The 13835-nt window shown below is 42.8% G+C and overlaps 1 protein-coding gene across 2 annotated transcripts; it reads right to left on the bottom strand.

Annotated features, from left to right (window-relative positions):
* Positions 1-442: 442 nt before the first annotated feature.
* GNL2 (G protein nucleolar 2) lies at positions 443-11752 on the bottom strand. Of its 2 annotated transcripts, none has more exons than XM_084497205.1 (16): positions 11562-11752; positions 11338-11422; positions 10061-10155; positions 9424-9563; positions 8302-8486; positions 7839-7905; positions 6349-6507; positions 5674-5787; positions 4772-4900; positions 4469-4573; positions 4200-4358; positions 3676-3783; positions 2929-3353; positions 2203-2282; positions 1408-1502; positions 443-623 (listed from the first exon to the last, which is right to left on the bottom strand). In XM_084497205.1, the coding sequence occupies exons 1-16, from the start codon at positions 11623-11625 to the stop codon at positions 474-476; spliced, it is 2160 nt and encodes a 719-aa protein (XP_084353331.1). In that variant the 5' UTR covers positions 11626-11752; the 3' UTR covers positions 443-473. The 2 variants fall into 2 exon arrangements, with proteins under 2 accessions (XP_084353331.1, XP_084353332.1); XM_084497206.1 differs by having other exon boundaries at positions 6349-6500; positions 7835-7905.
* Between the last annotated feature and the right edge of the window lie 2083 nt (positions 11753-13835).

Genomic DNA, 13835 nt, shown 5'->3' on the forward strand with positions numbered 1-13835 from the left:
AAGTGGTGTAACCTAGGATGAACAATACCCAAGCTCTCCAAATCTTATTTCTGATGAAACAAAGAGGTGTGAGGCTGTTCTAAGGACCACTGCTCATTGACAGCAAACGAAAACTTGAGTTGAGGTACCTGTACAACTCACTGATTACATATAGCGAGCTGACATAGGAAAAACCTCACTGTAGTCCTTTGAACAGCTCTGTAAAAGCTAGCTTCCAGAAAAGGAAAATCTGAAGAACGTTTCAGGATGTGTTTTGCAAATGCAATGTTTACTGGCCTTAGATGGTGATGTGGAAATACCACCATCTCCAGTTGCATAAAGAACTTTCAGATGATGCAGAAAAAGAGCGAGATGTTACTCCTGGGAACAAGACAGACAAGGCAAACAGCTTTGACTAGGAACTGCAAGTTTTATATTAAAAAAAGGCACTGCGTACTAGAGCTGTTTTATGTAAAATTTAATAGAATAAGCAGTTATTGCTTATGTTTATATTTTTTGTGCTTTGATCTTTGTGCCTCCAAGCCACTTTTTTTCTTGTTCTTATTCTTATTTTTCACGTTGTGAGTTTCATAATACCGGACTCCGACTTTCTTGGAGCGCTGCTGCCTCTCAGCTCGTCTCCTCTGTAAATACACACAAAACATATTAGCAAGTCCACAGTATCCATAGCCTGAATTTGTTTGCATTCTTTTAAATGGTGTTTGCTTTGTATTCCAATACCTTAAGTGAAATAAATAACTTAATAGGAAACATTACTGATGGGCATGGTCACGTCAGAGAGCTTTAACAGAAGATGTGACCAAACATACACGAACAGAATTCAGTCTTCCATTCCCCTTTGACAGTCCTAGCAGTGCTCTGAAAAACCCTTGCTGTAGATTTGCTTACAAATCTTATTTAAAGTCCTATAAAGAGTCTTTCTCTCTTAGTATTTAAGTTACACTGGAAGAATTGTTCAGACTTGATTAGTAAGAACAGGAAATAGCAGCAGCATCTCCCTTTGAAAAGAGAACAGAACTACTAATGACTTTTTGCCCACGTAGGTCCTCATTTTCACACCTCAGCATTTGGATCCCTCTTCTCTTACCAGCACCAGTAGGCAAGCTAACACCGAAAGCAGAACAGTTATCTACAAAGGATTCTCCCTTTCAACATTCTTTCTGTCATTGTCACCAGCCTGTCCCTCCTAGGGACCCATGCTCAGCTGGAACACTATTGTCACATCTCGTGTCAGCAGCAGGTCACCCTGTCTTCACATTGCCCCCACCTCACCTACAGGCCTTGTGCTCTCTTCCTGCTAACAGTGCCAGGTCTCAAACCTCTTAAGTGATACTGAGCAAGCTAAGTAGAAAAAAAGCCAGCTCTATTATTCTGCCTCTCTGTGATACTACAGGAGATCTCACTTACTTCTTTGGATGTAAGCTTCTTGCAAGGCTGTTCAGCCAAATGGTCATCGTCATCTTCCTCTTCTGCTTTCCTTTTTCTTTTATTCTCCGTGCTGCCTGCAAACAGCAATGATCACATACTCAAGCATCTCCCAAAACAACCATCTGCTCACAGAACTGAAGGCTGGATTCACTGCCCCATCTACTTTGGTCATGCCTTAATAGTTTTTACCAAAAAACCATGCGTGTCCCTTACCAGGAAATCACTCCCTGTTACAACGAAAACCGCTCTTCATAAGCGGACTGATTAAAGCAATATGTAAGTCTAGAAATATTTCATAGCCTTGTTGGAATAAGGTTCTCCCACATCGTTTTGCCTTTAATCAAACTCGCTTTGGAATCTGAAGATACAGACTCTCAAAAACGACTGCAGTAAAACCTGTAGCCTGAAGTAGCTCTGTGCTTTTACAGAGTCATAAAACACTTCCATCCCCGCCTGTGTAATGTTGTACCACGTGGAACGGATGTTGCTCAGACTGAAACCTGCCCACAGCAGCACTCTGCTCTGAACACAACATTTGTCTTCACTTTATCTTCATTCACTAGTAGAGGACATCTTACTACACGGACTATCCAGTCCTACAGAAAAGCTAAAGCAAGATTATGAGGCACCCATTGCATTCGCTACGGAAAGATTTAAATAACTTAAGGGAAAGAAGAACTTTCAGTCAGGAACTAATGGATGCTCTCTCCTTCATTCCCTCTCTTGCTTAGTGCATTTCCAAACATAGGTAAGGAACATCTAATCTTGTTTTACCTCTGCCTTCATTTTCCTTGTGTTCTTCACACTTCTGCATTGATTTTGCAAACACTTTTTCACTCAGCTGCTTAGGTATTCTACAAAAGATAAAAACAGGGAATAAAAGACTGTCATAATACAAAATGTAGCCACCTGCAAGGAGTGATCAACCTCCAGCAGGTCCCAGTAGTTTGACATCAGCAAAGCCAGTTTTCACATGGAAGAGAGATACCAATAGGCTTGTCTCTGGGGTTACTGGACTTGTGCTTGGCACAAAGGGACAAAATTTAACACTTCACTTCGACATCTTTGTCCTCACAAAGCTGGAGGATGAGGTCTGCTAAAACTGGGCCTGCTGTATGACCTATGATACTCTTGTACATGCATGGAGACCCAATTAGCATATCCAAGTAGGATATTAGCCTTTGCTATTTCTCAAGAAAGAGCTGAACATCAAGGAGAGATCCAAGAAAGAAATATTGCTACCCAGAATATCCACAGGTTTCTAGATTATAGCGTAAGAGGCAACTTTCCAAAAGTGAGAACATTTCTAGTTACAATGGCCAATAGGACTTGGAATATTCTTTCAAAAACAAACTGCTGCCTAGCCAAATTTCAAATATTTATGGCTAAACTAGAGAAGTCATGGCAAGAAATCAAAAATTGAGTGAAGTTACAGCAGAAACACAGTAACCCTTTTGTCCCTCTGTGAAAATAAAAAAGAGTCACTGAGCATTCAGATACCTTATTGCTGAGAATCTCTTGGCTTTGGCTCTATCCAGAAATTTCTTGCATTTTGCAATCTTCTCCTCCAAAGCCTTAAGAACTGCCTTAGAGCTCTCCTTGGCACCTTGTACAGCCACCTGTGATTCATTCTCTACCAAATCTTGATGTTGCTCATTTTCCTCTTCCTCCTCCTCCTCTGCAGGAGAATCGCTGTCTGTTTCATCAAAGCCTGGCACATCTACAGGAACCAGGTCTTCTTCCGAGAACTGAGGTGCCACATTAATCCTCCCAAAGTTTTGCCGAACGTGTGACATGAGTTGCTTAATTTCATTGTCTGTATTATTCTTCTCTTCTACTGGCTCCACACTTGATGCTGCCAACTCAGAGATTTCCGGCTTGTCATTATCTTGGCTTGATGTCATCGCTCCTTCTAACGCAGGAGGCTACAAGAAAGGGTGTAACACATATAATATTATCCACAGAGTCAGTCTGTCCAAATGATCTCTTTGGAAGAAACCTAAGACAATTAGTTACTGACATTTCTGCTAGTAGATGATTGCAAAACAGCTCAGACAGTTCCGTGGAAGAGCACTGCCACCTCATCCTCTCCATGTACTTACCAACTCTAATTGAATGTCACTTTAATCACTAGTCAGAGCCCAAAGACATGCCCTGCCCAAGGCACTTCAGGGAAAGCACCAGTGAATACCATTAGGAAAACTGAGTAATATGCAAGAAGAAAAGGCACGAGCGTCACATCCTCACCTGGGGACCTGTTTCTGCATTGGGCGGCTTCACAAAGAATGGAATTCTGCCCCTCTGCCAGTCGTTGAGAACCATCTTGCTGACCGTTTGCACATCAGGCTCACCACCCTGAAAGAATCCAGTAACAGTTTCTGTCCATGTCTGCAGGGCATACCACCTTTATATCACCTTTGCAAATGAAACATTCCTATTTCCCAGGTTCAGTGCAGAAACTGACCCACACACTCCTCCAACCTGCAAATGCAGGAAGACCACGGAATCCTAGAATCGTTGAGGTTGGAAAACACCTCCAAGATCATCTGGTCCAACCACCCTCTACCACCACCATCATGCACTAACCCATATCCCCAAACACCACGTCCAATGTCTCCTCAAACACCCCAAGGACAGTGACTCTGCCACCTTCCTGGGCAACCCGTTCCAATGCCTGACCACTCTTTCTGAGAAGAAATGTCTCCTCATTTCTAACCTGAACCTCCCCTGGCGCAACTTGAGGCCATTCTCTTGTCCTAAAGTTGTCACACCTTTAGCAGTTTTCCAGTCCTAGAAGCAAGCTTCTCAAGGAAGTCTTCCGCATCATTCCAGGAATCAATTTTGTACGTCTTTCTGATGTACTCTGGTTTGGCCCTTTCCAGCACTGCACTAATATGATCTTCAGGGCTTTTAATCTTTTCAACTTGAACCTGAAAATTAACGTTAGAGTATCAACCCTTTGGAAAGCGTGCATTCACTTATTCGAACCCATCACAGTGACAACAGCAAGAATTTTCCAGCTTTTAGCTCAGATACGTACCACTCCCTTCAGCACAATGTCCGTTTCTGAGTCTCCAGATGGATAAACTACACCTGGACAGTCAATTAGAAAAATCCTCCTCATCAGGGTAATGTATTGCCACACCTGAAACAGATCAGCAGTCACCTGTGTTACCTCCTTCCATGAACAGCCCTTTGTTCTGCTTTTAAATAGACAGTTCTAAAATATAGGAGTCATCTTATAAACTTGGTATCACAGAAACAGAATTTAACTTGGCATTCTTGTTAGATAGCCAAGAGATTTTGCACCTTGCGCCTCTTTAATGCAGGAATCTATTCCTACCTTAGTTTCACCTGCAATAGGAGCCACATTGCAGACCTTCTTAGACCGTAATGTATTGATCACTGAGCTTTTGCCAACATTGGGATAACCAATGAAACCCACGCTGATCTGTTTCTTGTCAGAGTGTAACTGTTAAGAAATAAAACTTCTTTTAATACATCATAGAGAATGCCAGAATTAACACTACAGTTTTAAGAACTTCTGTCCTCGTTGTATTGGCAAGCAAAAAGGGCTCTAAAGTCTACCAGATTAAAAAAAAAATCTTTTTTATTTTTATTTATTTTTTTAATACCAGGAGAGATGCACAAAGGTACAACCAACCTGGTGTTTGAGAACTCCAGTCATTGAAGAAGACAATTGCTACTTCAAAAGGGAAGATATGAACCCTCTGCATTCCTTGCTGCTTTAAAATTACTTGTATTAAATTAGAAACCTTTTAGGATGAAAAACAAAGCAAACACAAGCAGCAGCTGGGGGCAGCATATAGCACTAATCTCAAGACAAGAGAAAACATCTTTCTTGGGAAAACGAAGACACTTAAAGTGACAATATCTTATTAGATTATGCATACATGCATGACATTATCAGGCCTGAAATATGTTCCTTTCTACACATTCAATTCAGTATTCCATTGATACTCCTAAGTCTGTGTCTACAAGAAACTGAGGCCAGACAATGACAGTCAAACCAACTCTTTGGGATCTCCTCAGTTTGATGCACATTTTGAACGTGTTTGAAGGAGCATTTTCCATTTATTCACCACAGAATGACAGCCACAAAAATGTATTGAACCCCAAACACTAACAAAACAAAAATCCCACACTAAACAGAAACGGGCATTCCCCCCCCCCCCCCCCAACAAGAACAAATCCCCAATACAAAGCCCCCAAATTGTTCTGTACCTTTCCAAACTGCCTTAAAAGCTGTATGAAGGCACCTTTGCCAAAAGGGTTTGTGAGGCTGGCGTGAAAAGCAAGTGTTGGATATTCCTGGGAAAGGACAGCAACCCAGCGCTTCTAAAGAGGAAAATACTGCTCCGTTAGGGATTCTGTGCTGCAGAGGTGGTGAAACAATCTGCTTATGAGAAGAACACAGCATCTTCGCTTGGGCCACAAATGCAGCCGTCTATGAAAATTGCTTTGTAAGAACCTTTGAAGCATTTCACCAATCCAATAGCTAAAAGCACTGGCTATTGTTTTTATAAAAAGACAATTTCCCAAAAACGCCTTCACTGCTAGCTAAAACTAATTAGTTTAACAATATAAAACAGACCAGCTGTGGTGGATATGGATCTTAAGCAGACTAACATTTAGCACACTCTGGAGATATCAGCTGAACTGTTAAATCCAGACAGAGGAAGTAGAGAATTTGTGGCTGGTGACTGTTGCTCAACTGAGCCAAACTTGGACGGATTTAAATGGTAATTGTTACTTTTATAGCAAACAAGCAGAGAGTTCCCATTATCCCAGTTACGTTACGCCCTTTGAAACCAGCCTGAGGACTGGTAACAGAATTAAAATTGAGGATACAAAAGGAACAAAGAAGGCCCAGCGCACAACAGGCAGGACCATACTTACAGTAGCCCAGGTAGGAACAAGATCACATTTGTTCAGGACAAAAATGAGATGTTTCCAGTGTTTCTCTTTTTTCAGAAAAGATTCCACATGAGGGGAGCGAGTACCCATGGGGTCTCTGGCATCAAGAACTTGAACAACAACATCTGATGAGTCTATCACCTGGAAAAAAAAATCATGCAGAAAGAAAGTTTTAGACATAAACTTCCAAAATGAATGTTAGTAATTTTCTAATCTGCATCATTAATTTAAAAACCTTGTATCCTTCATGAAAAATTGTTACTTTCCCGTGACAGAACCTCAGACTAAATACCCATTGGTCCTTCACTCTCTCTTCCCCTACTCCCCTCCAAGTTCAGGCTGGACAGCCCTGCAGCTTTTATGCGCTACAGCTTCTTATGTACTAGAAAGACGTTTGCAGCACTTGGAAAAGTAAACACTGCAACCAAACGGAAACAAATTGCTTTAGCAGACAATGTTCTCCATCCATTCTGCAGCAATTCAATTCCACCATTTCATAAAGGATCAGGATATAAAGAGTGTTTTCTGGATCAATATGAAACACAACCAAGTAGGAACCTGCTGTTAGTCCACTAAGCATCTACAGCAGGGAGCTGTCAGTTTATGACTTGCTTCAAGCCAAGTGAATTTGTTTCACAGCTATTTCCTGCATTTTTGGCAGCACCTTACTGAAATCTGTTTTGCTCTATCATTCCCGCTGCTTTTAGATCTAAGTGAGAAAGTTTTAAGCTACATTCAGAAATTCAGAACAAGAAATCAAGCAATTTCACATCTAACAGACACTGGGAGTACAAACTGCTCTTACAACCCTAACTCATTCTCAGCTCCATTCCTCTAGCAGTCAAGGTGACTCACTGGGACACGAATGTCAGAGCAGTCCAAAGAAGAGCCTATCAATGTGCCAGATGGTTTCAGTCTAACGAAACATAAGGGTATCTGACTGCTTTATTTGTGGTAAAGCCCCAGGAATCCAAGCAAAGCTTATACCTTTGGCTCTGCCAGTTCGTCTTTAGATCATGTATTTTACAGATGTTTGTCCCACTGGGACAAGAGCTCAAGGATCAAGCTCAGTCAAGCGCAGATGTGAAAATGAATCTCTACTCTCTTCTACAGCTGTTTTTTTTTTTTTCTGTTCCAGTTGATGTACTGAATCAGAATCAGACTAATGTTAGAAGAGCGTGTATGGTGTCACGCAGTCACTCAGTACAGTTAGGCTAACAGGAAAATGAGCCAGCAAATTACATGCTCAGGACATCTCCACAGGAACGAAGACAGTCTCAACGTTTCTAAGAAACTTTACAGTATATTCAGTTGTCAAAGCTTCCCTAACATGGCAAGATCTATAAACTAAGGGTTTTCAGAGCTTTTCTGATTACTGCTGTACAAGATTGCCAGTGCTGTGCTGAAGCAATGGCCTTTGAAAAGACTGAAAGACAGAAAAATAACTGCTGCAAATTATAAATGTTACTGACCTTGTAGAGCTCACCCCAGATTCTTTTGGACTGTCCTTTCTTATATATATCCTCTTGTGCTTCATCCCTGTAAGTGGATTACCAGAGACATCAGCAACCACAGTAACACGGTTATAGTGCTCTCTTCTCTAAAGCCATTTGGTTATTTACAGACAAAAAAAAAAAAAAAGGAGAGGAAACCCAGTCCCCAGTTTAACCCAAAATCTGAGTTTGCAGATTTTCAGACATACAACAGGAAATCAGTTATGAATGAAGACAGAAGGGACCCCTGGGAGCAACAGTTCAGTTAAATATACTGGGATAAAAGAGAATTTTAAGAAGTCCAAGCCAAATTCAGCTGATTTTACTTTGCTTACTCATCAGACAGTAGCAACACTGAGGGAGGAAATAGACTTTTTTTTATATATAATAATGCTGAATTTTAAGGAATGTAAACAAAGAATAATTTCTCTTCTCTAATTACCTTACACCAGTGTCTTCTGTGACCAGGTCCCGGTCCTTGCCCTGATCGTAAGATTCCGTTGAGGCCTCAGCATTCTCCAGCAGAGACTGCACATCACTTGCAGAGAGATTTGGCCTTTTTCTCTGTGCTTTGGGGCCAAATGTTGTTTCAAACGTTTCTGTGTCAAGAATGTGAACTCTGGAGTTCTAAGGAAAGATGGGTTGGTAAAAAAAGAAAACAAAGCCAAAAACTGTTTTCCATCTCTCATGACACGCAGCGTACAAGACCTTAGTTCAGTGCAACTCTGCAACCTGTGACAAGAGTTACAGGCACTTCCCTAACAATGTTTGAGTTTTGCAGCTTAACCTTTGAGAAACATAAGAGTGGATATTTAATAAGCAACAAAACACATTGCATTTGCCAAAGAACTATGCTTCGGTTCTTTCTGCATAAATGATGTCAAAAGTAATTAAGGCTACAATGATGAAAATTTAGCTGCTATCTTTGATCATTTCTTATTTTTCTAACAAGTTCACAAATCTCGCCAAATTCACAGATTTTTGTCAGGGACAATTACAGTCAAAAATCATAGATTTTAAAGCCTGTAATGAATGCCAACTTTTATTGGAACAGCATACAGTTCAGAGCTGAAAGAAGCCATTTGTTTTTACAATGCACATTTTAGTTTGCGGTAACCTTTTCTTCAGTTTAGGAAACATTTTTATGACACAAACCTGGCAGATTTCCACACGAAAAAATAACTAACAATAATCCAAAATAATATTTCAGACTTTATGAAAGAAGCCTGGTAATAACTAAAATTATGTACTTGAAACATGATTCTACTTGAAAAGGAGGCTGCATGTACAAGAATTTCTGGTTCAAGATAAAAAGCACATATTTGATCTCAGAGTCATTGCAGAAGAGCGTGCTAGCAGCATGATGCATCCTCAGAAAAAGTCTTTCACATGAGGAATTTGAAGCATTACGGCAATATGTTTTCAAAAACATCCTCCCCCAGTCATCTGCCCTAATTCCTTCCAATACTCCTACAAACACATCAAGTCTCCCACAGGTAAATAACATTCACGATATCTGTGCAAGCAGCCCAGCCTTCACAAGGTGCAGATGAACAATACCTACATGAGGTTTAATTCGATCGTGGAAGAGGGACATTGGTAGCTTGGTTTGCTTCATGACCACTTTGTACGGATCTTTCATGACAGTTTCCATTTCCTCCTGAAACTTCTGTAGGGATGACTGCTTGATCACACGAGTATTTCCTGCAGGTAAAAATCAATATTCCCTATGTTAACTGCTTCACAGACATGGGGTACATTAATAAAACATTAATACTCTATCTGGAATCAAAATACTAGTGACAAGAAATAGAAGATTTTATTCGATACAACCCCACATTTGGCATATATAAGCCAATCCCATTCTTTTCCATAATTTAAAGAAACTTTCACAAGTATCCCTAGGATACTTAACATGCACAGGCTACAACGTATGTATACATGGGAAAATCCCACAAAATAACCAAAGGAGATAAAAAACCCACACTTTTCAGCAGTGTATGGGAAGCAAACACCCTAAGTACAGGAACATGCAAGGTGTGAGCCAATGCCCTTGCCTATGGTAGCAGTTCTTTTGCCTTCATTTCCAGTATCTGTCCAACACAGCGCTGAGATCACAATTCCTAAATACTTACACTTTAAAAACACAAGTCCAACAGCTTCTGAGCCTGTTGAGCCTGAAAGTAGAAAAAACAACTTACCAAACCATTTAATATTTGGTTCCACTCTTGCAACCGTGCCTGGTGCCACTGTTGACTGATACTGCAGAGGTTTAATCACTTTGCCACGCTTGTTTCTAAGTGAAAGATGAGAATGCACGTAAATTCACAAAGAAGCACACACCCCTCTAGCACTTTTGTTCACTGGAGTAGAAGTGCATCCATAAAATCCAGGAAGACCCTTCCTTTTGAACTGGTACCCCGGGTACCTTGACCTCAGACTGGAAGGTTCCCCTGTCGCTGCAGTTCAAAGGCCACAGGTGATCCTGTCCTGATATTTTTCTGTGTCAAACCACGTAGAAATGTCTCTGAAAAACACCCCACTAAGAGTTTCTGTAATTTGAACTCTGTACTTTTCCACGGGAGTACAAGTAACTACACGTATTTATAAGATTGGCCTGGGGACAAGTTAAGAACAACGGATAGAAGTTAGCATGCAACATGCAGAGGAAAACAGTATGCCAATTCCCTACAAAACATCTCAAAACTCCTCATTCTCACTCCAGCTTGACTAAACTCTTCACGGAGGCTGCATACAAATGCCTTACTGTAATGCAAAATGCACTAAAGTTTGATTTCCTAACATCACTTTCTTCTCTCATGCGACTTTCTAACCAGCTGAACCCATCAGCTTGCACTGAACCCTGATCATAAGATAAAGTTCCACACTGAAACCTGGCTTAAGTTGAGTAGTTTTTAAAATACATATTCCCCAGTCCTCTCTCAAAACAAAGAGGAATCTGGCAAAACAAGACAAAGCTGCTAATCTGATCCAGAACCTTAAGTAACCTCGACGGCATCCACAACACGGCAGAGGCACGTGTTTGTAAGGTGGGAACCGTGCTGCAGCCAGAGGTTCTCACGTAGAAGGAATGAATCTCTTAGTAAGAGAGCCTTGGGGACATCAGGCTCCTCAGATGTTCTGAGGTGAGATTTTGAGCTGGACACGAGGGAAACATTTGGGGGTTCGTGACATTCCTGAGATCCTATCAGCTGTTCCTTGCCATGTGTTTTCCAGCTGAGCCACACTCCCTGATAGCATCGCTGGCCTGGCTGGAGCTCGAGATGAAGCCTCCCAGCTCCTGACACTACACACAGGAGGGGCTCTGCTCCAACCAGCGGGCCCTCAGCCACCAGACGAGGCCGCAGCCCCTCTCTGCACAGCCCCCAGCCCGCACCACGGCAGGGCCTGGCCGCTCCGCACCACACCACACCACGCACCGGCTCCCGCAGCACCGCTGCGACCGGGCCCCGCTCACCTCCGCTCCTTCTGCCGGTACATGTTGAGGCGCCGGATGGTGGCGCGGTCCCGCATGTTGTTGCCTCCCGCGCCATCAACGCGATCTGAGGAGAGAAGGCAGCGTTAGGCCCGGTACAGCCCGGTCCGGTACAGTAAGGCCAGGCCCGGCCCGGTAAGGCCCGACCGGACCCGGTAAGTCCCGTCCCGTCCCGGTAAGGCCCTGCCCGTTGTTCCCAGACGTACCGGGGTTGGTGCTGGCGCGGGAGGGGTTGATGGTGCTGCGGCCCTTGTACTGTGGCTTCACCATGGCGCCGCCGTGCCGGGGCCGCTCTCGCCGCCCGCTCCGCCACACGCCGCCAGCCGGAAGAGCCGCCACAACCACTTCCGGCGTGAGAACGGGCAGCGGCGTGACGTCATTCCGCCGGCTCCAGCTCCCTACTGCGCAGGCGCCGGCACGTTGCCTTGACGACCACTCGCGGCCTCCCCCCTCCCCTCCCGTCTCCGGTTGCCATGGCAACGCGTGGCGCGGCCTGGCCCGGCCCGGCCCGCTGCGGCCTACCCCGGGCCCCGCCGCCCCCTCGGCCCCGCTCGGTTCCCCTCCAGGCCCCGCCGGTGCCTGGGAGCCCGGCCCGCAGTGCCCGAGAAGTGCAAGAGCTCCCCGTTGTCCCTCTGTTGTCCCGGCCTCCGTTGTCCGCCCCGGGCAGCGAAGGGGACTGAAGGCATTCAAAGGCGTTGTAATAAAAAGGGCGCTGGCACAAGAATCCTCATTGTTGTGTTGGTTTTTTTTTTTTTTTGAAATGGTGTTGTTCGCAGAAACATAATCAGAATCATTTGGGAGCTTGGCGTTAGCACTTATTTCCATTTGCAGATGAATGCATGTGGTCAGCGAGCTGGGTCCTTGGTGCTGGTGGGAGCGCTGGCGCTCGGGCGCGGGCTGGCAGGCAGCGGGGTTGGGTTGGGGGGGGTGTTTATAGGCACACGGGGCTCTTTGTCCTGGCTTCCTGGCACCCACTTTTTAAATTTAGAAATAACAACGCTCCCTTTTGTGTTTGCATGTAAAGCGTTGCACGGACAGCGCAATAACTTAAATCAAATTTAGGCAAATTATAGGTCTGAGGACTAAGCCTACATTCATGTTACTGCCAGTTTTTACTAGAAGTTGGAAGGATCCTCACCTAGGAGGAATTAACAAAACTCCAGTGAAATCGTGTTAATTTGTACCAGAGATTGGGCTGGGACCAGGCTGCTCAGCACACTGGGGAGCCATTCGCCAAAATGAAGGCCTGGCCCACCATTTCAAAATGCTTATTAGCAGCAGAGTATTCATGGCTATTTCAATTTCCTTTCAGTTCTGCTAATGCTCTTCTAAATCCAGAGCAATTTTCAGCATTTTGCTTTTAGGTAGTACATAATCCCTGCTGCACATAGTCATAGTTAGTCAAGACTTGTGAGATGTTTTGTAAGATGGCAGCCTTGAATTTTCAGTTTGTTTTGTTTAAGCCTATGATTTCTTTCTTTCTTTCTTTCTTTTTTTTTTTTTTTTTTTTTTTTTTTTGTATGGTTGGTTGGTTGTTTTTTATTTTTATTTTTTATCCTCCTCTTAATAGAATTACCTATGCCTTGGGCATTTTAAAAATACACAGTCATGTGGGCATAAAAAATTAATTCCAAATTGTAGATAATTGTTTAAGCTATCAGACTTGAGGCTTATGTAGAAGAGTTTTCTCAGGACAAGTGTGTTTTCTATTAGAGTTGATATTAATCTGTCAGAAGATCCTTTTGATTTTCAAATTTTTAGACTAAATAGTTGAGTAATACTCGCCCTGTTCTCCCCCACTCTTTCTTCCTTCTCTTTAAGAAAACACTCGTTTTATTGTTAGCAAAACATCTTGGAATGCATCCAGAAAATTGCTGTCTCTTTCTTTGTAAGAATAGAAATAGTGTTAGACATTAGGTTATGTCATGGAGAACTTTTGTTGGTAATATAACTGAGTTAATCATTGGGTCTCCACTTTGAAATCTGTGACACTGAAGTCTCAGCACCGCTTTGTTCCCAGCATTGCTTATGGTGAGCCCTGTCATCCAAATCGGAGTAGGCTACAGCCCTGAATTTTCTGTCATTAGGAAAGATTACACTGATAAAATATGGGAATTGTATTCAAATTAGAATAAATTCATTTTTTTCAGCTGCGCTCACCTCTCTCAAGTTTTTTCTGGACCAAACTTACATTTCTGAGGCTAACTGTTAGTATTTTACTTGCAGTATCTCTGTAGCTGTGGTTATTGGAATTGCTTATCTGCTAACATACAAGTCAGCTTAGTTTACTTCACTAAACTAATTTTATTTTGCTGCATGATTCACCAGCTTTTCATTTGCCATTGATGCATGCTTCCATTTCTTTCTTTCCTTTTTTTTTTTTTTTTCTTTTTTTCTTCTTTTAAATTATCTGCAGTGGGAAGCTGTCCATACCGTGCACCGAGCAGGACAGGGGGCTCGGTGATGTATGCCAGGCCCAG

This window comes from Aythya ferina, assembly GCF_964211825.1.
Source record: "Aythya ferina genome assembly, chromosome: 24".
NCBI classification, from domain to species: domain Eukaryota; kingdom Metazoa; phylum Chordata; class Aves; order Anseriformes; family Anatidae; genus Aythya; species Aythya ferina.

Bases quoted from the DNA above. Each gene is read 5' to 3' on its own strand.
- GNL2 (XM_084497205.1), bottom strand. From the start codon at position 11,625: ATGGTGAAGCCACAGTACAAGGGCCGCAGCACCATCAACCCCTCCCGC. The intron at 4,574-4,771 runs GTAGGAATAGAT...GATCTGTTTCAG, and splicing joins CTATTGCAGGTGAAACTAAG to GTGTGGCAATACATTACCCT. The intron at 4,359-4,468 runs GTACGTATCTGA...GTTAATTTTCAG, and splicing joins ACATTGTGCTGAAGGGAGTG to GTTCAAGTTGAAAAGATTAA.